The 23,970-nt window shown below is 52.8% G+C and overlaps 2 protein-coding genes across 2 annotated transcripts; one reads left to right on the forward strand and one right to left on the reverse strand.

The window, feature by feature from the left end:
• Positions 1–5,861: 5,861 nt before the first annotated feature.
• LOC139592780 (C-type lectin domain family 4 member E-like) lies at positions 5,862–14,975 on the forward strand. The gene is made up of 6 exons (XM_071433013.1): positions 5,862–6,006; positions 6,923–7,018; positions 8,361–8,453; positions 8,778–8,929; positions 9,159–9,286; positions 10,010–14,975. The coding sequence occupies exons 1-6, from the start codon at positions 5,967–5,969 to the stop codon at positions 10,155–10,157; spliced, it is 657 nt and encodes a 218-aa protein (XP_071289114.1). The 5' UTR covers positions 5,862–5,966; the 3' UTR covers positions 10,158–14,975.
• A 1,092-nt stretch (positions 14,976–16,067) lies between these two features.
• Positions 16,068–23,279, reverse strand: LOC139592781 (C-type lectin domain family 4 member E-like). Its single transcript, XM_071433015.1, has 6 exons — positions 23,227–23,279; positions 22,208–22,309; positions 21,074–21,166; positions 20,598–20,749; positions 20,239–20,366; positions 16,068–18,897 (listed from the first exon to the last, which is right to left on the reverse strand). Exons 1-6 carry the CDS (start codon positions 23,264–23,266, stop codon positions 18,750–18,752), a joined length of 663 nt encoding a protein of 220 aa, XP_071289116.1. The 5' UTR covers positions 23,267–23,279; the 3' UTR covers positions 16,068–18,749.
• Positions 23,280–23,970: the final 691 nt, after the last annotated feature.

The raw sequence follows: 23,970 nt of genomic DNA on the forward strand, positions 1-23,970 counted from the left end.
CACTACAGCAGTCTGCTCAAAGCCCCATTGTCATGGTTTGATGCTGGCACAATGCCAGTGCCCCCATGAAAATACATTCTCCCTGGTTTCTGCTGTGAGATGTGACCAGGAATAAGCAAAGCAGGCCCCCACTTCGAAATAAAGAAAAGAAAACTTTATTAACTAAACTACAGCTCTAAGTAAAAAGATACACACAGGGAAAATGAACTTTCCCAAATCATTTCCTCCTCCCCTCACCAAATTTCCAATACATCCATCCCCAAATCACCAACTCTCAGTCCATCACCACCCTTCAGACAATCAATTCACAGTTCATCAAGAGGAGAGGAGTCCTTCTTGTGCCATAGGCTTCCCCTGGAAACACCGTTGAAACCTCGTGTGTTTCTGTGTCACTGCCCGGGGAACATCTGCCATCATGAGCGCTTCCTTCCATGTCTGCAATAGCCCCGCGTGTCTCTCTGGGCTGTTATGGGTCCAATCTGGCTAGCTCGCACCCTAGCCCACACGGCCTTGCATGGACAGAAAGTAAGAGACAAGAAGCGCTCTTCTCCATGTGGGGATGAGTCCTGGTTATTGGCTTGGGATGGGACGCTCTGGTTCCAGCAACCACCCAGGTAGAAAAGAGGCTGTACTACACCTGCAGTGGAGTTTTATGCCCGAGGGGATGGGGGCGGGGAAGGAGGACTGCGGCCAATGGGATACCACTGGGGAGGGGTGAGGGGAGGGGTACCCATAGGAAAGACCACCAGGTGTAGTGCATGGGGGAGATGCCATGTGATAAGAGAGCGGGAACAATCTACATGACATACCATACTCAGTACAAACTTCCCATCACCCAGTGCAAAACAACTCCTAAATAAACTATTTAGTGCAATACAACACATGCCCAGTGCTCTCACCACTGCACATGGACCACAGCTGCTTCTAGGGTTGTCCTTTTAAGGATGCTTTGTCCCTTACCAAAAAGAGCACAGTCTCACCTTCGGGACACCTGTCCCCCCCAGATTTCACCCCCTGGGGCTGAGGGGTCTCAACACTGAAGCCTCTTGGCTCTGAGCCATTGCCTCCCCCTGGATGCAGTCTCTGTGTCACAGGAAACATGGCTCTGTCCATGGCTATTACAAGAAAAGTCCAGCTAAGGCCACTCCATCATCTCTTCCCACCTAAGATTCTTCTCTACTCTTCCAGCATCTTTCACTTGCCCAGAGCTTCACACTTGCACATTTCCTTCTTCCATTTCATCTCTATGTCTCTTCTAGGAAAGGTTAATGTTCTGCAAAGTTTTCATTGTCCAAAAAAGGGTTAAAAGCTCGGACTCTGCCCGCCCGAATCTCGAATCTCCCACAGCGGCCGGACACCTTCTCGCTGCACACCTCCCCCCCGCCTCTTCTCCTTCTCGGCTGCGCTGCCGGCACATGTTAGCAAGTTTCAAGGTAACACGGTCACAAGCACAGGCTGTACTGTCTCTCTCTCCTGCGGGGAGGCTGCCGGTGCCTCCTGGTGCTTCTCCCACCCTTCCACCCTCGGGGCCTCTTCACCTCCCTTCTCTGTCCAAGGCCCGGCCTACCTCACCCGGCCGCATGGCTTCCCCTCCCCCGCCCAGCCAGCAGCTGGACGGGGAGAGATCCGAGCTCTTTCCCCACCGGAACTCAAGAGAGGGTTTCCTGGGAATGCTCTGCTTTTAACCCGTGTTCTCAGAGGCGTATCCGTGCCCCAGTGGCCACACCAGGTGCCAAGATTCAAATCTCAACACCTTTTGGTGACCACAGCATATCCCAGAGAACTTACTTCCTCTCAAACCATGACACCCATGCAGCCTGGCCTTGAACACTTCCAGGGCTGGGCTATGCACAGCTTCTCTGGGCAACCTGTGCCAGTGCCTCGCAACCATTACCAAAAAGAATTTCTTCCTAATACCTTCTTCCTAATACCTCCCCTCTTTCAGTTTAAACCCCTTTGCCATATGCACAACATGCCCTTATGCACTATATGCCCTTGTAAATAGTGCCTCTCCAGCCTTCTTGGAATCCTCCTGGAAAGCTGCTATAAGACCAACTTGGAATCTCCCCTTTCCCATGCTGAACAATCCCAATTTTTTTAGCTTGTGCTCCAACCCTCTGTCTCTATCCTCATTGCCTTCATCTTTGTGGCCCTCCCTTTGCACTTGCTGCCAGGGGAGAAACAATCCACCCTGGCCCTTCAGATCCACCTGGGGGAAAAAGTCCTCTTCCTGACTCAGAGCTGATCCTGGGCTCACCTGAGGCAGCAGCAGTCCTGGAAAGCCAAATCCTCAGTGGTGCCTGGAATGGCATGCCTTCCCAGGCCAGACCATGCTGCAGAGGAGGCTGACGGGACAGGGCTCCTGCTGTGCATGACATCCCATCCAGAACATCAGTGCCTATTGCATTGCCTTCATGTCCTGCTGTAGGCCATTGGACACCATGGATCTTCCTTTGCTCCATCTCTTCCCACTTCCTGCCTCCTGTGTCCTCGCTTCTCTTTGCTCAGGAATCACCAAGTGCCCAAGTCACCTGAGGGAACAGTGCCAGCTCCACACAGGGAATGCAATTGGGTGTTCAGCTCCTGTCTGTGCGCCTCTGTCCTACCTATGGAAGTGAATCCTCCCTCTGTGTCCCAGAGAGAGAGGGAAATTCGTTGTGGAGACAAAGTGCCCAGGAGATTTGGCTTCCTAATCCAGTGGGAGCAGTTGTTTGAACAGCAGTGCAGGTGCTGCAGGTGGCTGCAGGTCAGATGCATAGCTTGAGGTAGCAGTGAGACACTGCGAGTAGGGACAGTAGGTCCTACATATCTAGGGACATATGGAAGAAAGAGGACATATACATGCAAAATACCACACAAATCAGGACAGGCAGTAAGCACTGATCCCAGCTCAAAGAGCTGCCTGTTGCTGTTCCTCTCCCTGGCAGCAGCAGGATGAAATCCTTCAGAGAAAATGTCTGTTTACAGCTGTACAATGTGGCCCTGCAGGTGAGGGCCTCTCCTTCTACACCTGGAAACCACACCCTGCAGTGGCACAGCTTCTCCCAACAACAGCCTGGGCTGCTGGGCTTGCCACTGGCTGGAAAGGGCTGCTTTGTCTGGGGTCTTGAGCACCATTCCCACACATTTCTGGCTTTGGCCGTGCAGGATCCCCTTTAGGCCTCCCCTCTGCCATAACTGTTAGCACACAAGCAGGACAAGGAGCACATTGCCTGTCTTCCCTCCTCCACACAAGAGCCAGCCCAGCACAGGAGGCTTAGGCCTGCTGTGGTGCAGCCAGTGAAGGTGCACAGTCCCTGAAGGACAGAGCTGACCAGCAGGTTCCTCTGCTGCCTGTGCACTCCTGGGCTCAGCCTGTGGTGAGCAGCAGCCCCTGCTGCGTCTGGACACGGCCCCCTCACACCCTTGGCTGTAGGAAGAAGGCAGGATTCCATTCATCATGGACGGATGCCCATGGGAACAGGGCAGGAGGAGAACAAGGGTGATTGATCTGGGGAATTTGGGATGAATCAGGATCTGGAAGAGTCTGTCTCCATGTCACTCTCAGCCCTGAGACCCCAGGTCCCAGAGCTCATCCTTCCCTGCAAGATTGACAACATCCTGAATCCCAATATGTCAGAATCACGGCAGACAAAGTGGACCTCAGCCTCTACATGCCCAACAGTTCAGCCTCATTGGTGAGAGTGAGGTCCAACAGATTCCATCTTGTTTTTGGGTCCTCCATAACCTGTCTCAGAAGGATCCATGGTAATGATCCTCCAGTGTCCTCCTGGATTGATTTGATCTTTCCTGCTGAAAACAGCTCAGAAACTGCAGCACAAGTTGCAGAGCCTGACAGCTGCCTCTGTGAGCTGCCCTCACACACTGCTGGTGCTCAGGGCTGTGGGGCTGGATTTCAGGCTGTGAGAGGGCAAAGCAACCAGGCACAGTGGGAGCAACTTTCTCTGGGATTAATTCTCTCTTCCTGTATTGTCCCTGCTGCTAGCACTTGCCCTTTGCTTTTGTTAGTATTTCCTTCCAGGCTCCTTGCCCTTATGTCATTGTTGCAGATAATCTTTGCCTTCAAATCATTTGGAATTCCAGAAAACTGGATAGCAGGAGTGCTCAGGGGATTCAGGTTGATGGAGAAACTGCCATCAACCACTGAGAAAGAGAGAATGTCCTCCACCAAGTTCATTTCTGAACAGGAGCACTCTTGCTGTTCCTTGGACTTGGAATGCTGTCCAGCCTTACCCATCCCACTTCATGTTGGTCAGATGGCCTGGACAGCAGCAAGTGATAGAAATGGGAGTGTGAATGCAGACAGCTGTGAGAGTTCAATAGCTGCAACTGTGTGAGGGGGCTTTTGACCCAAACCACTGCTGGTAAAGAAGAACATGACCAGCAGCTAAACAGTAACCAGGGCATTAGGGAAAGTCTTCTGAGGCACAGAAGAAACAGTCTGAAAACAAAGTTTAGATGAAGGAAGAACATTGTAAGAGAGAGAGAAGAGAGAAGTGGGAGGGAAGTGGCCATGGAGCCCAGGGTGCTCTGCAGCTTGGCCACCTCTGTGTGTAAGAAGCTCCCTGGCAGCTGAGTGCTGTGGGTGATGGCACTGATGGCACTGAGGGCTGCAGCAGGCACAGACACACAGTTCTGCAGTGTGACAATGTGACCCTGTGCTTTCACCTGTGCTTCACAGGCTGCTGGGAGAGCTGTGGATACTCAGGAACCCCTCATCTCCAGCAGGAAGTGTGTGGGACCAGGGGAAGCCGTGCTCCCACAAAGGGGATGTGTTCTTGCAGCTGCCCTTCCTGCATGGCTGGTGGGAGGCTGGAGGTTCCACAAGTCTTGTGAATGTGTTTTTCTGTGGGGTGAGAGCTTGTGAACACGGCTTACATAGAGATGTTTAGAAATGTAGGCTCTGACCCCGCCTGCAGCCTGTTGTGCACAAAATGACAGAATCAGGGGATGTCTTCTACAGAGAGCTCAGGCTTGTCCTCACTTGGAAGCAGTTCTGTGCCCTGATCTTGTGATGCCTCAGCTGAAATGCCTGTGCTGTTGCTGTGAGCTCTCCTATTCCTGTGTCTCTGCACCCATGCATTCCTCTCCACAGGAGAAACCAGCTGATGGAACAAGAGCAAAAGCTGTGTTTCCATCTCAGTCCATTCAGAGGACATTGGGATCCAGCAGGGATCCTTTATCCTTAGGGATGTCCTTAGGACTATGAGGCTGCTGGACTTAAATCCAGATACCCTTGAGAACTGCTAGAAAGAACACGTAGGCCTCCAGTTTTTAAAGTCATAAGCAAATCAAAATTCCTGATCTGTCATGCAAAGGGACTCCAGCACGATCCAGTGATCCTTTCTGTCCCCCAGCCCTTCAAAGACAGGGCATATTGAACGCCACTGCCCAAAGCTCCATCCATATTTCTAAAGGAATTAGTTAAAATCTTGGTCTTGGAAAATTCTCTCTTGTGCTCAGGATGCCAATGGTCACTGCCCAGACTCAGTCACAGATCTGCTTTCCTCTCATTTTTGCTTCCCTTTTGCAGGCTGTGCTCAGTGGGTTTAACCCTTTGCTAGCCAATGCCAAATACACCTGCCCGTGTATGTATTGTCACACACATGGACCCTCAGCAGGAGAGAGCAGGCAGCAGAGAGGGAAGGCCATGGATGACCTGTGCAAGTGCCTGAGGCTGGGCAAAGAGAGATTGTGATGTGATGCTCCACATCATCTGTTTTCCCTTGCCTTCATGGGAATTTGTGTTGCAATGATTCTTCTGTGAAATGCCCTGGCAGGGTAATGATGGAAATTACCCAATCTCCTGTGCTGTGGGTACACCCAGGATACTGGTTTTTCAGCACATCAGATTAGAGCCTGTGCAGGCCCCTCACCCGTGTGGGAGGTGCCCTGTGCAGGAGGAAGGCTGTTTGTGCCCACACTGGTAACAGGGACCCTTGGAGAAGAGTGATCCTCCTGCAGAGATGATGAATGGCCCAGGGAGAGTCAGTCCTGGAAGTGCAGGTAACCCCCAAAGCTTCCTTCCTTTCTGTCCTCCTGCCACAGGACTTGGGGAAAGGCAGGGCTGGGCTGGATCCTGGGCATGGTGCGGTGGCCGGATCTCCTACCAGGAGATGGGGCTTAGGGCAAGAGCAAAGCAACAGATGAGGGAAGTGGGCAGTGGCCAGGCTGGCAGAATGACCTTTTCCTAGAGCCAGGGGAAATGGAAGTGCAGCCAGAGTGTGCCCTGCTATTCCCTTCAGTGCTGTGTCTGTAAACAATGGGGCTGAAGGGGCCTGTCCTCCTGTCATTGCCCTGCAAAGCTCTCTGCATCACTCTGAGCACAGGTCCCTGCCCCCATCTCTGCTGTCTCCAAGGACAACCCAGCCAGGGCTCCCCAAGAGAGAGCTCCCAAGTGCCTTTTCCCCTGTGGAAACCATCCCTCTGTGTGTCTGCCTGTGCACACCCTGAGCTGGGCAGTCACTCCTTTGGGGGACTGTGCCTCTGCAGAAAAGGGCTCATGGGACAGAGGCAAAATGCAGGGAGTGACAGAAAGAAGCTCTAAAGAGAGAGGAAGAGGAGGGAGGTCCACAAAGAGCGTTCAGGGACAGACAGGGGTAATGGAAGGCAACATGGAAGATGTGTTGAGGAGAAAGGAGGTCTGACAGGACAAAGGGAGAGTGAGGTCTGGGCAGAATCCAGGCAGATCTTGTGATAAACAGGGAAATAAAAAAGCGGCCCCAGGGCAGCCCCTGTGCTCCTGTACTCTGTGGCTCTGAGCCTCTGTTGGGACAGGCAGCAGGGCCTGCCTCCAGCACCCGTGGGGCTCCCCAGTCCTTGGAACAAGGGACCAGCAGGGTGCAGGGGAACAGAGCCCCCTGGGTTATCCTGCACCTAACTCTGGGCTGGGACATGCTCACTCTTGCTTTGTGTTTTTCAGCCCCAGCAGAAGGGAGAGGCTGCTCCTGGCTGAATATCTGGGTCTTCCTTATTTTTGCTCTATCAATCAAGGCTGCCTTGGTGACCATCTGCCTTGGTGAGTTCCAGGGTGTCTTAATTCCCTTGGGATGAAGGGCTCAGGTGACTGCACATGGTCAGGTGGGAAAGCCACATCCTAGTGCCTCTGCCAGAAGAGCAACACCATTCATCAAAACACAGGTCAGAGATCCCTACTCATGCAGCCTCAACCTTTGTGGGAACACATCTGTGGCTTTTAAAAAACCATTTGAATCTCAGGGAATAAGCAAGATCTCTTGGGTAAGCTGGCTGTGTAAGGAACTGCCTGTGGTGGCAGCAAGGCTGTCAGAGCAGGTTCCTCCCAGTCTCTCTCAGTCTGCCTGAGCTGAGAGCTTGGCCAGCTCTTCTCTGAAGGGAGTGTTTCCAGAGCCAATGATTGCCTATCCTGCCTCCCCAGGAAGGCTAAGGCAGTAGCAGTGTCTCTCAGCCAGCAGAGGTTTCATGGCTGTCTGAGGAAGACACTGACTCTTTTTGATCCCCACAGGGATGAACAGCTCCACAGCAGGTGAGAGCCCTCAGCTGAACAAAACCAGAAGTCATCTCTCTTCTCATTCTTTATAGTTGTGTAGGGATAAGGTCACCTTTATTGGCCATGGGGGTGCTCAGCCAGGCATTGCCCTTGCCCATCTCCTCTGAGCCTTCCTCCATTACAACAATTCACTGATCAGCCACAGGAGCCACCAGGATTCTTCTGCTCATCAGTGAAAATAGTTCTAAATTAAAGGATCAATGAAAAACAGGCATCTGGATTGTTGAGCACACCCTGATCAGCTCCTAATCCATACTCCTGATGAGTGTCTGAGTTCCTAGGAAGTCCTTGGAACTGTGGCTGTGGCCTGTCACCAAGAGTGCATTATTCCCCACAAAGTGGAGCTAGTAAGTCCTAGGGGTTTGTGCTGCACCCTGGTTTCAGCAGCTCCAGCTGTAAGTGATTCCCTTCACCTGCACTGTGTGTTGCTGATGGAGCAGGCCCAGCTGAGGGTGACTCCCCCAGGTGCCTGTTGCTGTGTAGCTGAGGAAGAGACCGAGGGTGACAAGGAGAGGCTGCTTTGTAGGCTGGCAGCTGGGCTGTGGCTGTGTGCATGGCACAGGGGCTGTGGCTGGGAGGGCTCCCTCCTGCCGCGTGTGTGGCCTGTGCCCAGCGGGATGAGCCTCCAGGGGTCCCTCTGCCGTCTGACTTGGCAGACACCGGGCTCTTTCTGGCTGGGAAGGCAGCTGTGCCACTGGTGTGGGCCAGGAGAGGTGACAGCTGGGACCATGCTTGCTGGGGAAATGGTGGGAGGAGAGTCCAGGGGCCAGAGATGCTGTGTGAGGAGCTGGGAGCAAGGGCTAATCCTGCTGCCTTTGCTGTCCCTTTGCAGCGGTTCCCTTCTGCCACAGCAGTGACCAGCCCTCAGCCCTGCAGCAGCAGTTCTCAGAGTGGGAGTGCGACTCAGCGGTGCCACAAGGCACAGGTCAGTTCTCCCAATGTCCCCTCTTCCTTGGGAGAAGGGCCTCAAGGGGGCTGTGCCAGGGCAGCTCAAGCCACATCTCCAACAGAACTGTGGACAGCCCTGAGATCCCCTTACAAGGATTACCCTGGCTTTGGGTACACAAAGCTCACTGGTCATACCCCAAAGCAATGGGAAGGAATGTCTGTACTATCCCTGGTTACTCAAGCACTTTCTGTCAGGAAAAGGCACTGAGCAGGACATGAGCACTGTCCCTGGAAAACCTGGATCTCTGCAATCACCATCTCTTGTTAGGAGCCTGCACCTCTCTGTCCTCTCCCTGCACAGACCGAGGCTGGATGTGCTGCCCAAAGGGCTGGAGAAGGTTTCAAGGAAGCTGCTATTTCCTGTCCCCTGACACGATGTCATGTGCTGAGAGTGCACAGAACTGCACTGGGATGGGCTCCCAGCTGGTGGTGATCACCAGCAAGGCAGAGCAGGTAAGTGCACAGGGCTGAGAGAGGCACCCAGCAGGCAGAGCCACAGTGCTGGGCCCTGGAGGGGACTCAGAGCCCCTCCCTGTCCTGCAGGGGAGGGGGAAGGTCCTGTCTGCATCTCTGCAGCACCAGCCCCCTCTGCCACCAGCCCCACATCATGGGGATTCCTGATGCCTCTCTGTGCTCCGTCCTGCCCCTCTCATGGACATTGCACTCTCTCTCTGATTGCCAGGAATTCCTCTCCAAGCAGATAAGGCAATCTAAAGAACCTAAACCAGACAATTTCTACATCGGACTGTTTGCAGAGCAGGAGGGCCAGTGGCAGTGGGTGGACAAGACTCCATACAATGCGACAGCAGCGTGAGTATCTCTGGAGGAAGAGTGTTTGGTGTGACTCCTGGTAGGGAAAGAAAGTAGGAGAGATGTGAGAGCTTCATGTGGTGCATAAAAGGGAGTTGTCACCCCACTGCCTTGTCAGAGATCAAGGATACAGCAGGAGAGGGCTGTGCAGGACACCAGGTTCATATGGCCCCATCTGTGCTGGGCACTGATTCTGAATTAACTACCTGTGACATGGAAATCAATCATGTAGGCAAAGAAATAACTTCAACTTGCTGGCAGCAAGAGTCCTTCAAAACCCTGGTGATCAGCCTGGCCTGACCTCCATTCACTGCACTTATGTGAACAAAATGGTGTGTGCTGGAATGCAGGGAAAGAGATGGGGCACAGGGAGAGAGCACCAGCACTGTCCTTGCTGTGCCTTCTTCTGCAGAACAAACTTGCCCTGGAGCCCAGCACGGGCCTCTGCTGGGAGTGAGGTGCATGGGGTGAGTGGTGGTGATCAGTTGCCCTCAGCAGGATGGAGCAGAGCCCTGTTGTGCTGGAAGGCTGTAGGAAGGAGGAAGGTTTCCTGTGCCACTGGTGCCAGTGGGATATGGAGTGGGAGGAAGGGCACTGCTTCAGTCCATGAATCAGCATTGGCAATTTCTGTCTCTCGCCTTCATGTCTTTCATCCCACTGGGGCCTTTTCCTGCAGTGCTTTACAGTGAGCACTGGGGAGTAACAAGCCTGTCTGTGTCCCAGGTTCTGGCGAGAAGGAGAACCAAGAAATATCTTTTATGAGAACTGCACTGTAATCCACATGCCTGAAGTGACCCTCAACAACTGGAATGATGTCATACCAACTACGAAGCATCATCGAATTTGTGAAGCTGCAGCAATAATTGTGTGATGGAAATGCCCCTGACCTGAGTAAAGCTGGGAGCTCAGCAGGGAGCTGGGAACAGCTCTGGCTGTGCTGGGAAGGGTGGGGAGCTCTGACACATCTTCACTGGGGCGGTGGGACCATGTGTGTGGAAGTGAAATGAGCTTTGTCCAGCATCCCCAGTGCATGTGGTGGCTCAGGGAACACAGGGAGGCTCAGGCTCACTGGAGCAGCTCCTGTGTTCTTGTGTCCTCTTCTCTCTGAGTGGGTCCAGCAGCCTCTGGCTGAAAAGAGATGGACTTCTCCAGGAGGAAGGCACAGGAATGGAAGGCAGATATCCCAAGATTCAATGTCCTCTGTCTCCTTGAGCTCAGCTGTTTGCTTTTTGTTGAGTCACACACAAAATGTCCTCTAGCTGTACTGGTTTTGCTGAACAAATTCTGAAATCTTAGACAAGAGACAATAGAGTATCTGAGTAATGCAGAAAGGCCCTGTGCTCTGTGTGCTTATCTCTCTTTCCTTTTCCATCTCTAGGCTGCAGGGGTATAATCCACAAATGATGGAATGGTTTGGGGTGGAAGAGACCTTTAAGGATAGTCTAGTTTCAAGTCCCCTGGGCCAGGGGCAGGGACCCCTTCCACTAGACCAGGTTGCTCATATCCCCATCCAGCCTGGCCTTGAACATATTAGAGTTGGGATACATCTCCTAAGGGCAACTGATTCCAGTACCTCACATTGCTAAATATTAGGAAGGAACCACTATTCCTCCCTAATATTTAATCAGAACCTCCCTCTGTCAGTCTAAAGGCATTCCCCTTTGTCCTATAACAATGTTCTTGTATAGAAAGTGCCTCTCAGCAAGGTCATTTCCACTGCTGTAGTATTGACACTGGCAGGGATTTGACTTCATTCCACGCGTTACAGTCAATAACACAAGCAGATGTGAACAAGTGTCACAGGCAGCTGTGAGAAAGCAGTTGTCAGCAGAGACTTGTGGTGGTACCAGGAACTGGAGAAGTGCTGTGCTGCAAATATCCTCCCTTCCCTTTCCTGGTGTCCTGGTCCTCTCCAGGTTCCCAGTGCAGATAAGTGTTTCATAAGTGAACTAACTCCTTCTCTGATGCCACTTGCGTTGATGCCCCTTGGTGTCCTGTGGTGGGAACATGACCAGCAATCTCTTGAGGGCCTCCTTGGGCCTGAGATGCTTCTCCCCTGCTTCCATTGCTTTCTTCCCAGTTCCAAGCCTTACCTTTCCTCACAACTCCTACTTAAGCTATTTCTTGGTGCCATTTCTCTCTCTTTGCCTCAGCCTACTCTCATTCCCTGCTGGCTCTGACTACGCCCAGTTCTCTGGCTGTGAGCACAGTACAACTCCCTTCAGCCCTTCTAAGTCACACATCTAGACCCAGAGTCCGTGTGCCTCCCCTGGAGACCCACTGCCAGACAGCTCTTCTGGTTTTGGGACTCTTATGGGGCTCAAGCTCGTCCCTGCAAAGCAGCATTTTACCCACTTGCCTCAGAGTTTATTTGCATGTTGACTGTCTTCTCCGCTGTGCATTTGCATGCATCTGCCTTCCAGGGATGTGTTCTTCTCTGCTTTGAGTTCATTTCTCTAGTTCCCACATCACTGGTCCTCCCAGCTTGTCTCCTGGCCTCCTGGCTTGTCCCTTCTCACATTTTCAGGACAATTTCTGCTCTTTGACTTGTTGTTACTTTTTCCTCCCCATGGGGCTGTGTCTTTGCATTAGTGGAACGAAATAGTCCCTGCTTTGCCTCCTTCTGAACACAGCCTGAAAAACAGGATAGGGAGCAAAAGAAACGCAGTGGGGCTCTACCTCGGTGATCTGACTGTGTCCTCTCACTTCATGGAATGGCTCTCCATCTTCCTTGTGAGTTCTTCCTGCACAGGAGTCCTGGGCTGAGACTTTCTTCCAGAAACATGCAGGAGATGAGCCCTCGTGGAGCCAGCTCCGGCGTGGCCTACCAGGCTGTCATTTCAAGAACGGGTAGTGGTGACAGCACATCCTGCTGGCCCTGCAGGTGAGGGCCTCTCCATGTGCAGCCTAGAAACCATGCCCGGCCGTGCACAGCTTCTCCCAACAGCAGCCTGGGCTGCTGGGCTTGGGTCTGCCCAGAGGGGACCTCCTTATCCAGGTCTTGAGCACCATTCCCACACATTTCTGGCTTTGGCCGTGCAGGATCCCCTTTAGGCCTCCCCTCTGCCATAACTCTTAGCACACAAGCAGGACAAGGAGCACATTGCCTGTCTTCCCTTCTCCACACAAGAGCCAGCCCAGCACAGGAGGCTTAGGCCTGCTGTGGTGCAGCCAGTGAAGGTGCACAGTCCCTGAAGGACAGAGCTGACCAGCAGGTTCCTCTGCTGCCTGTGCACTCCTGGGCTCAGCCTGTGGTGAGCAGCAGCCCCTGCTGCGTCTGGACACGGCCCCCTCACACCCTTGGCTGTAGGAAGAAGGCAGGATTCCATTCATCATGGACTGATGCCCATGGGAACAGGGCAGGAGGAGAACAAGGGTGATTGATCTGGGGAATTTGGGATGAATCAGGATCTGGAAGAGTCTGTCTCCATGTCACTCTCAGCCCTGAGACCCCAGGTCCCAGAGCTCATGCTTCCCTGCAAGATGTGACAAGGCCATGGTGCAGGGTAACACCTCTCCACTTCAGGAGCCCTGGGGAGCTGATTAATGTGAAAGGTGCAGCCTGTCTTGTAATCCTCCAGAAGGCAGCAGGACAGCAGGGCTGGAACAATCTCCCACAGCAATGAGAGCCATTGTCTCCTGTCCTGGTTTGAAAAGGAAGTGAGTTTTTTTGGGATGCTCTGGTCAAACCAATAGGTGCTCAGATTTGAATATTGGCACCTGGTGTGGCCACTGAGGACATGGATACACCTCTGAGAACACAGGGGGTCAAAAGCAGAGAACTCCCAGTCGGAAACTCTCTTGGGGTCTGGCAGTGAAGGAGGCCAGAGCTCCCTGCCCGGCTGCTGCGGGCTGGGCGAGGGAGGGGAAGCCATGCGGCCGGGTGAGGTAGGCCGGGCCTTGGACAGAGAAGGGAGGTGGAGGCCTTGGCAGGATGGAAGGGTGGAGGAGCACGGAGAGGCATTGGACAGCCACCCCCCAGAGAGAGAGAGAGAGCCTGTGCTTGTGCCACTTTGAAATTCAGTAGCACCCCTGGCTGAGAAGGAGAAGGGGGGTGGGGGCGCGGCGAGAAGGTGGCCGGCAGGGGAGCTGTGGGAGGGTGCCCGGCAGTGGGAGTTCTGGACAGGCAGAGACTGAGATTTTTAACCCTTTTCTTGGATGATGGAAACCTTACAATTGCTGATCCTCCTGGAGTTGAATGAGAAGAGAGATAGAGATGAGATAAGAGGAAATGGGTCACGAGAGAAGTTGAGAAGAATCTTAGGTGGGAGGAGGTGATGGAGTGCCCTTTGGCTGAGCATTTCTTGTATAGCCATGGACAGAACCATTTTTCCTGTGACACAGAGACTGCATTTAGGGGCAGGCAATGGCTCAGAGTCAAGTGAGTTCAGTGTTGTTATGTGAAGGAGTGCGTGAACAGAGATGATGGGTGAGGAGGGTGATGGTGCCCTCCGTCTTCAGTGAAGGAGAAGAAGATCTCTGTTCTCGAGACCCCTCGGCCCCAGGGGGTGCATTTGAGGGGGACTGGTGTTCCGAAAGTGAGAGACTGTGGTTTTTTTGGAACTGGGCAAAGCATCCTTAAAAAGGGAACTCTAGAAGCAGCTCTGGTCCATGTGCAGTGGTGAGAGCACTGGGCATGGAAGGAAGATGTCACGATGGCAGCTGATCTCTGGGCCGTGCCACGTGTGACCTGGAAACACAAGAGGTTTCAACTGTGTTTCCAGGGGAAGCCTATTGTAATATATAGTAGGAGATAATTTGTGCTATATAGCTATATATGTGTGTTTATAATATTGTATAGATCCAAAGTTATGTCTTTGACCACTCTGGCTGGGAACAGTTTTATTTTCATGTAACCTGTTCCCGGACAGCATGAAGATAATATCAGGTCTCTTACCATATGAATGGGACAGTCCCGGGCCATCATCGATGATTTCCCTGGCATCTGCACCAGGGAGATTGCATCTAGACCTTCCTGGACCATGATTGATGGAATGTCTCAGAAAATCACAAGACCTGCACCTGGACATGATTACATCTGCTGTGCTCAGGAACCGGTATCACTCTACTACATGTGAATACAGCCTCTGCCTGGATGCTCAGACATTTGTCTGAGTCTCCGGATTCGTCTTTGTCTGTTCCTGCACATGTATGGATCCCGCTCTACATGTGAAGAAACACAAAGAAAAGTGTGGTCATCCCTGCCTCAGGCAGAATAAACTGGATATAAGCTAGCTGCTGGAAGCACTCGGGGTGAACTCCTGGGGACATGCTGTCACTTTGTCAGTTGAATCCTAGTTCACCCAGCGCCTGCACCTGGGGCTGACGCTGTCTTGGCTATGGTGGTTTTTGGAAATTCTATTTTTTGTTATCAATCTAATAAATCTTTGTTAAATTTTTCATAAATTTGGCTACTGATTTGATCATTTATAACACTATGGCACAAGAGGGACTCCTCACTCCTTGATGAACTGAGAATTGATTATCTAAAGTGTGGTGATGGACTGAGAGTTGGTGATCTGAGGGGTGGTAGCTGAATTGAGAATCCAAGGTTTTGTACTACTGTGATGTATTGGAAATTTGGTGGGGGAGGAGGAGTGTTTTTTGGAAGGTTTTCATTCTGAGTTCTGTGTGTGTTTCTTTTTATATATAGTTGTAGGTTAATAAAGTTTTTCTTCTTTATTCCTAAGTTGGAGCCTGCTTTGCTCTATTCCTGGTCACATCTCACAGCAGACGCCAGGGAGCATGTGTTTTCATGGGGGCACTGGCAATGTGCCAGCGTCAAACCATGACATCTCCAAATATCTGAAGCTGAAGCATAAAACGCCTGATGGAGGAAACCTCATCCTGAGGACAATGGGAGGCCAGCAGTTACACACAGAGGGTCTTTGAGGTGGGTGTGAATGCTGCAGCCTGCATCCCCACTTGGCTGAGAGGGAATATTGTGTGGAAGACTGATGGTCAGGCAGTTGGTAGCATCCCTCCCTCCTCTGCTCTGAACACTCCTCACTCAGCCTCTCTTCATGTGAAGGAGGTCCATCCCAAAGATGCTCCATTTGCCTTGTCAGGGCCTAGGAACCTCCTATCAGTTACTCCTGCCTGGCAAAGACTGGCTTTGCAAGGAGATTGGCTATTTGCTGTCAGTCACTAGTTCACATGGCCAGTGGTGTGGTCAGCTGCCTGAGGAACAGCCTGCAGAGAACAATCCAGCATTGTCCCCATGCCTTTGGGGACTCTCCAGATAAAAGGCCACATTCCCTCTCTGTCTTGGGCACATTCACTCTGTGTCCTGCTATTGCTGCCCAGGTGAGAGTGGAGGTGCTGCACAATCGGCTGGAGAGGCTCTCTAAGTTGCTCCCACATATTGGCTGAACAGATGTCTTGGAAAGCAAGGACAGGACACAGGATCCCACAGGGTGGGGATCAATGCAGAAGCACATCATCAGAGTGGGAGTCTTCCAAGGGAGTCTTGCAAACAAATGCTCAAACTCGCCTCTATTTGGCCTCTGAAGCCTCTGGTTGTCATCGAGCCCATCAGTCTTCCACACAATATTCCCTCTCAGCCAAGTGGGGATGCAGGCTGCAGCATTCACACCCACCTCAAAGACCCTCTGTGTGTAACTGCTGGTCTCCCATTGTCCTCAGGATGAGGTTTCCTCCATAAGATATTTTATGCATCGGCTTCAGATATTTGCAGACAGTGGCTCTCGTGGCTGTGGGAGATTGTTCCAGCCCTGCTGTCCTGCTGCCTTCTGGAGGATTACAAGACAGGCTGCACCTTTCACATCAATCAGCTCCCCAGGGCTCCTGAAGTGGAGAGGTGTTACCCTGCACCATGGCCTTGTCACATCTTGCAGGGAAGCATGAGCTCTGGGACCTGGGGTCTCAGGGCTGAGAGTGACATGGAGACAGACTCTTCCAGATCCTGATTCATCCCAAATTCCCCAGATCAATCACCCTTGTTCTCCTCCTGCCCTGTTCCCATGGGCATCAGTCCATGATGAATGGAATCCTGCCTTCTTCCTACAGCCAAGGGTGTGAGGGGGCCGTGTCCAGACGCAGCAGGGGCTGCTGCTCACCACAGGCTGAGCCCAGGAGTGCACAGGCAGCAGAGGAACCTGCTGGTCAGCTCTGTCCTTCAGGGACTGTGCACCTTCACTGGCTGCACCACAGCAGGCCTAAGCCTCCTGTGCTGGGCTGGCTCTTGTGTGGAGGAGGGAAGACAGGCAATGTGCTCCTTGTCCTGCTTGTGTGCTAAGAGTTATGGCAGAGAGGAGGCCTAAAGGGGATCCTGCACGGCCAAAGCCAGAAATGTGTGGGAATGGTGCTCAAGACCTGGATAAGGAGGTCCCCTCTGGGCAGACCCAAGCCCAGCAGCCCAGGCTGCTGTTGGGAGAAGCTGTGCACGGCCGGGCATGGTTTCTAGGCTGCACATGGAGAGGCCCTCACCTGCAGGGCCAGCAGGATGTGCTGTCACCACTACCCATTCTTGAAATGACAGCCTGGTAGGCCACGCCGGAGCTGGCTCCACGAGGGCTCATCTCCTGCATGTTTCTGGAAGAAAGTCTCAGCCCAGAACTCCTGTGCAGGAAGAACTCACAAGGAAGATGGAGAGCCATTCCATGAAGTGAGAGGACACAGTCAGATCACCGAGGTGGAGCCCCACTGCGTTTCTTTTGCTCCCTATCCTGTTTTTCAGGCTGTGTTCAGAAGGAGGCAAAGCAGGGACTATTTCGTTCCACTAATGCAAAGACACAGCCCCATGGGGAGGAAAAAGTAACAACAAGTCAAAGAGCAGAAATTGTCCTGAAAATGTGAGAAGGGACAAGCCAGGAGGCCAGGAGACAAGCTGGGAGGACCAGTGATGTGGGAACTAGAGAAATGAACTCAAAGCAGAGAAGAACACATCCCTGGAAGGCAGATGCATGCAAATGCACAGCGGAGAAGACAGTCAACATGCAAATAAACTCTGAGGCAAGTGGGTAAAATGCTGCTTTGCAGGGACGAGCTTGAGCCCCATAAGAGTCCCAAAACCAGAAGAGCTGTCTGGCAGTGGGTCTCCAGGGGAGGCACACGGACTCTGGGTCTAGATGTGTGACTTAGAAGGGCTGAAGGGAGTTGTACTGTGCTCACAGCCAGAGAACTGGGCGTAGTCAGAGCCAGCAGGGAATGAGAGTAGGCTGAGGCAAAGAGAGAGAAATGGCACCAAGAAATAGCTTAAGTAGGAGTTGTGAGGAAAGGTAAGGCTTGGAACTGGGAAGAAAGCAATGGAAGCAGGGGAGAAGCATCTCAGGCCCAAGGAGGCCCTCAAGAGATTGCTGGTCATGTTCCCACCACAGGACACCAAGGGGCATCAACGCAAGTGGCATCAGAGAAGGAGTTAGTTCACTTATGAAACACTTATCTGCACTGGGAACCTGGAGAGGACCAGGACACCAGGAAAGGGAAGGGAGGATATTTGCAGCACAGCACTTCTCCAGTTCCTGGTACCACCACAAGTCTCTGCTGACAACTGCTTTCTCACAGCTGCCTGTGACACTTGTTCACATCTGCTTGTGTTATTGACTGTAACGCGTGGAATGAAGTCAAATCCCTGCCAGTGTCAATACTACAGCAGTGGAAATGACCTTGCTGAGAGGCACTTTCTATACAAGAACATTGTTATAGGACAAAGGGGAATGCCTTTAGACTGACAGAGGGAGGTTCTGATTAAATATTAGGGAGGAACAGTGCTTCCTTCCTAATATTTAGCAATGTGAGGTACTGGAATCAGTTGCCCTTAGGAGATGTATCCCAACTCTAATATGTTCAAGGCCAGGCTGGATGGGGATATGAGCAACCTGGTCTAGTGGAAGGGGTCCCTGCCCCTGGCCCAGGGGACTTGAAACTAGACTATCCTTAAAGGTCTCTTCCACCCCAAACCATTCCATCATTTGTGGATTATACCCCTGCAGCCTAGAGATGGAAAAGGAAAGAGAGATAAGCACACAGAGCACAGGGCCTTTCTGCATTACTCAGATACTCTATTGTCTCTTGTCTAAGATTTCAGAATTTGTTCAGCAAAACCAGTACAGCTAGAGGACATTTTGTGTGTGACTCAACAAAAAGCAAACAGCTGAGCTCAAGGAGACAGAGGACATTGAATCTCGGGATATCTGCCTTCCATTCCTGTGCCTTCCTCCTGGAGAAGTCCATCTCTTTTCAGCCAGAGGCTGCTGGACCCACTCAGAGAGAAGAGGACACAAGAACACAGGAGCTGCTCCAGTGAGCCTGAGCCTCCCTGTGTTCCCTGAGCCACCACATGCACTGGGGATGCTGGACAAAGCTCATTTCACTTCCACACACGTGGTCCCACTGCCCCCAGTGAAGATGTGTCAGAGCTCCCCACCCTTCCCAGCACAGCCAGAGCTGTTCCCAGCTCCCTGCTGAGCTCCCAGCTTTACTCAGGTCAGGGGCATTTCCATCACACAATTACTGCTGCAGCTTCACAAATTCGATGATGCTTCCTAGTTGGTTTGACATTATTCCAGTTGTTGAGGGTCACTTTAGGCACGTAGATTACAGTGCAGTTCTCATCATCGCCTGGACTTGGTTCTCCTTCTCGCCAGAACCTGGGACACAGACAGGCTTGTTACTGCCCACTGTAAAGCACTGCAGGAAAAGGCCCCAGTGGGATGCAAGACTTGAAGGCGAGAGACAGAAATTGCCAATGCTGATTCATGGACTGAAGCAGTGCCCTTCCTCCCACTCCATATCCCACTGGCACCAGTGGCACATGGAAACCTGCCTCCTTCCAACAGCCTTCCAGCACAACAGGGCTGTGCTCCATCCTGCTGAGGGCAACTGATCACCACCACTCACCCCATGCACCTCACTCCCAGCAGAGGCCCGTGCTGGGCTCCAGGGCAAGTTTGTTCTGCAGAAGAAGGCACAGCAAGGACAGTGCTGGTGCTCTCTCCCTGTGCCCCATCTCTTTCCCTGCATTCCAGCACACACCATTTTGTTCACATAAGTGCAGTGAATGGAGGTCAGGCCAGGCTGATCACCAGGGTTTTGAAGGACTCTTGCTGCCAGCAAGTTGAAGTTATTTCTATGCCTACATGGTTGACTTCCATGTCACAGGGAGTTAATTCATAACCAATACCCAGCACAGATGGGGCCATGTGAACCGGGTGTCCTACACAGCCCTCTCCTGCTGTATCTTTGATCTCTTGTTGTGTTGTGTTATTATGCTCCCCCGGTTTAAGATGGAATGTTCTGTTACACCCTTTTTCTGTATGATGGTTCTGTCTGGAATTCCCGCTCTTTCCCAGTTATCTGTCAATCACCAGTTACCCTGGAAACTCACGCCTTTCTGTCACCTCCAAATGCCCCCCTTTTATCCAGAAACTTCAGTGTTATACATGGAATTATTGGCCCGGGGACCGGGGTCCCACCTTTGAGCTCTCTCGCTTGGCCACCCGTCTCTGATAAGCCCGCGCTCACCATGAGCCCCGATTCGCTGCATGTCTGAGCTCTCCCCCTCCCGTCTCTCCTATAACATGTGTATTCCCTCCCCCCGCCGCCCTTCGGTCCGGCGGCTTCCTCTGGGTGTTACTCCGCGTTCTGGAATAAAACCTGGACTGGCCCTGGTCGGAGGGACGCTCTCCCATCCCTGTCTGTGGTCCCGTTCCTTTTTGTCCGCCTCTGGCAGAGCTGAACGCCGAGCCGGCGCGTCCCTGACGACGGAGCGGCTCCCGCGCGCCGAACCGAGAAACCGCGCACCCTCCCCCCCCTCCCCGTCTGCTGGCAGGCGGGAACTTTAAAGTCACGGTTACCGCAATCTCTGACAAGGCAGTGGGGTGACAACTCCCTTTTATGCACCACATGAAGCTCTCACATCTCTCCTACTTTCTTTCCCTACCAGGAGTCACACCAAACACTCTTCCTGCAGACACGCTGCAAACACTCACGCTGCTGTCGCATTGTATGGAGTCTTGTCCACCCACTGCCACTGGCCCTCCTGCTCTGCAAACAGTCCGATGTAGAAATTCTCTGGTTTAGGTTCTTTAGATTGCCTTATCTGCTCGGAGAGGAATTCCTGGCAATCAGAGAGAGAGTGCAATGTCCATGAGAGGGGCAGGACCGAGCACCAGGAGAGGCATCAGGAATCCCCATGATGTGGGGCTGGTGGCAGAGGGGGCTGGTGCTGCAGAGATGCAGACAGGACCTTCCCCCTCCCCTGCAGGACAAGGAGGGGCTCTGAGTCCCCTCCAGGGCCCAGCACTGTGGCTCTGCCTGCTGGGTGCCTCTCTCAGCCCTGTGCACTTACCTGCTCTGCCTTGCTGGTGATCACCACCAGCTGGGAGCCCATCCCAGTGCAGTTCTGTGCACTCTCAGCACATGACATCGTGTCAGGGGACAGGAAATAGCAGCTTCCTTGAAACCTTCTCCAGCCCTTTGGGCAGCACATCCAGCCTCGGTCTGTGCAGGGAGAGGACAGAGAGGTGCAGGCTACTAACAAGAGATGGTGATTGCAGAGATCCAGGTTTTCCAGGGACAGTGCTCATGTCCTGCTCAGTGCCTTTTCCTGACAGAAAGTGCTTGAATAACCAGGGATAGTACAGACATTCTTTCCCATTGCTTTGGGGTATGACCAGTGAGCTTTGTGTACCCAAAGCCAGGGTAATCCTTGTAAGGGGATCTCAGGGCTGTCCACAGTTCTGTTGGAGATGTGGCTTGAGCTGCCCTGGCACAGCCCCCTTGAGGCCCTTCTCCCAAGGAAGAGGGGACATTGGGAGAACTGACCTGTGCCTTGTGGCACCGCTGAGTCGCACTCCCACTCTGAGAACTGCTGCTGCAGGGCTGAGGGCTGGTCACTGCTGTGGCAGAAGGGAACCACTGCAAAGGGACAGCACAGGCAGCAGGATTAGCCCTTGCTCCCAGCTCCTCACACAGCATCTCTGGCCCCTGGACTCTCCTCCCACCATTTCCCCAGCAAGCATGGTCCCAGCTGTCACCTCTCCTGGCCCACACCAGTGGCACAGCTGCCTTCCCAGCCAGAAAGAGCCCGGTGTCTGCCAAGTCAGACGGCAGAGGGACCCCTGGAGGCTCATCCCGCTGGGCACAGGCCACACACGCGGCAGGAGGGAGCCCTCCCAGCCACAGCCCCTGTGCCATGCACACAGCCACAGCCCAGCTGCCAGCCTACAAAGCAGCCTCTCCTTGTCACCCTCGGTCTCTTCCTCAGCTACACAGCAACAGGCACCTGGGGGAGTCACCCTCAGCTGGGCCTGCTCCATCAGCAACACACAGTGCAGGTGAAGGGAATCACTTACAGCTGGAGCTGCTGAAACCAGGGTGCAGCACAAACCCCTAGGACTTACTAGCTCCACTTTGTGGGGAATAATGCACTCTTGGTGACAGGCCACAGCCACAGTTCCAAGGACTTCCTAGGAACTCAGACACTCATCAGGAGTATGGATTAGGAGCTGATCAGGGTGTGCTCAGCAATCCAGATGCCTATTTTCATTGATCCTTTAATTTAGAACTATTTTCACTGATGAGCAGAAGAATCCTGGTGGCTCCTGTGGCTGATCAGTGAATTGTTGTAATGGAGGAAGGCTCAGAGGAGATGGGCAAGGGCAATGCCTGGCTGAGCACCCCCATGGCCAATAAAGGTGACCTTATCCCTACACAACTATAAAGGATGAGAAGAGAGATGACTTCTGGTTTTGTTCAGCTGAGGGATCTGACCTGCTGTGGAGCTGTTCATCTCTGTAAGGATCAAAAATGATCACTGTCTGGCAGGGGGTGTTTTCTACCTTCTGCCACAGGCAGTTTTCCTTCTGGCAGAGGCACTAGGATGTGGCTTTCCCACCTGACCAAGTGCAGTCACTTGAGCCCTTCATCCCAAGGGAATTAAGACACCCTGGAACTCACCAAGGCAGAGGCACAAGGTTCCAATGGCAGCTTTGATTGAAAGGGCAAAAATAAGGAAGACCCAGATGTTCAGCCAGGAGCAGCCTCTCTCTTCTGCTGGGGCTGAAAAACACAAAGCAAGAGTGAGCATGTCCCAGCCCAGAGTTAGGAGCAGGATAACCCAGGGGGGGTCTGTTCCCCTGCACCCTGCTGGTCCCTTGTTCCAAGGACTGGGGAGCCCCACAGGTGCTGGAGGCAGGCCCTGCTGCCTGTCCCAACAGAGGCTCAGAGCCACAGAGTACAGGAGCACAGGGGCTGCCCTGGGGCCGCTTTTTTATTTCCCTGTTTATCACAAGATCGGCCTGGATTCTGCCCAGACCTCACTCTCCCTTTGTCCTGTCAGACTTCCTTTCTCCTCAACACATCTTCCATGTTGCCTTCCATTACCCCTGTCTGTCCCTGAACGCTCTTTGTGGATCTCCCTCCTCTTCCTCTCTCTTTAGAGCTTCTTTCTGTCACTCCCTGCATTTTGCCTCTGTCCCATGAGCCCCTTTCTGCAGAGGCACAGTCCCCCAAAGGAGTGACTGCCCAGCTCAGGGTGTGCACAGGCAGACACACAGAGGGATGGTTTCCACAGGGGAAAAGGCACTTGGGAGCTCTCTCTTGGGGAGCCCTGGCTGGGTTGTCCTTGGAGACAGCAGAGATGGGGGCAGGGACCTGTGCTCAGAGTGATGCAGAGAGCTTTGCAGGGCAATGACAGGAGGACAGGCCCCTTCAGCCCCATTGTTTACAGACACAGCACTGAAGGGAATAGCAGGGCACACTCTGGCTGCACTTCCATTTCCCCTGGCTCTAGGAAAAGGTCATTCTGCCAGCCTGGCCACTGCTCACTTCCCTCATCTGTTGCTTTGCTCTTGCCCTAAGCCCCATCTCCTGGTAGGAGATCCGGCCACCGCACCATGCCCAGGATCCAGCCCAGCCCTGCCTTTCCCCAAGTCCTGTGGCAGGAGGACAGAAAGGAAGGAAGCTTTGGGGGTTACCTGCACTTCCAGGACTGACTCTCCCTGGGCCATTCATCATCTCTGCAGGAGGATCACTCTTCTCCAAGGGTCCCTGTTACCAGTGTGGGCACAAACAGCCTTCCTCCTGCACAGGGCACCTCCCACATGGGTGAGGGGCCTGCACAGGCTCTAAACTGATGTGCTGAAAAACCAATATCCTGGGTGTACCCACAGCACATGAGATTGGGGAACTTCCATCATTACCCTGCCAGGGCATTTCACACAAGAATCATTGCAACACAGAATCTCATGAAGGCAAGGGAAAACAGATGAAGTGGAGCATCACTGCAGCTCACACAATCTCCCTTTGCCCAGCCTCAGGCACTTGCACAGGTCATCCATGGCCTTCCCTCTCTGCTGCCTGCTCTCTCCTGCTGAGGGTCCATGTGTGTGACAATACATACACGGGCAGGTGTATTTGGCATTGGCTAGCAAAGGGTTAAACCCACTGAGCACAGCCTGCAAAAGGGAAGCAAAAATGAGAGGAAAGCAGATCTGTGACTGAGTCTGGGCAGTGACCATTGGCATCCTGAGCACAAGAGAGAATTTTCCAAGACCAAGATTTTAACTAATTCCTTTAGAAATATGGATGGAGCTTTGGGCAGTGGCGTTCAATATGCCCTGTCTTTGAAGGGCTGGAGGACAGAAAGGAGCACTGGATCGTGCTGGAGTCCCTTTGCATGACAGATCAGGAATTTTGATTTGCTTATGACTTTAAAAGCT

This window comes from Agelaius tricolor, unplaced genomic scaffold, assembly GCF_023055355.1.
Source record: "Agelaius tricolor isolate 1412-34295 unplaced genomic scaffold, bAgeTri1.0.p SCAF_9, whole genome shotgun sequence".
NCBI lineage: Eukaryota > Metazoa > Chordata > Aves > Passeriformes > Icteridae > Agelaius > Agelaius tricolor.

What these genes read in the sequence shown, in the direction of transcription:
- LOC139592781 (XM_071433015.1), bottom strand. Translation starts at nt 23,266, where the DNA reads ATGATGAATGGCCCAGGGAGAGTCAGTCCTGGAAGTGCAG. An exon ending in AGTCAGTCCTGGAAGTGCAG is followed by an intron (nt 22,310 to 23,226) that starts GTAACCCCCAAA and finishes TGTGTTTTTCAG; the next exon opens with CCCCAGCAGAAGAGAGAGGC. An exon ending in AACCTTGTGCCTCTGCCTTG is followed by an intron (nt 21,167 to 22,207) that starts GTGAGTTCCAGG and finishes GTCCCTTTGCAG; the next exon opens with TGGTTCCCTTCTGCCACAGC.
- LOC139592780 (XM_071433013.1), top strand. Translation starts at nt 5,967, where the DNA reads ATGATGAATGGCCCAGGGAGAGTCAGTCCTGGAAGTGCAG. An exon ending in CTTGGTGACCATCTGCCTTG is followed by an intron (nt 7,019 to 8,360) that starts GTGAGTTCCAGG and finishes GTCCCTTTGCAG; the next exon opens with CGGTTCCCTTCTGCCACAGC. An exon ending in TCACCAGCAAGGCAGAGCAG is followed by an intron (nt 8,930 to 9,158) that starts GTAAGTGCACAG and finishes TCTGATTGCCAG; the next exon opens with GAATTCCTCTCCAAGCAGAT.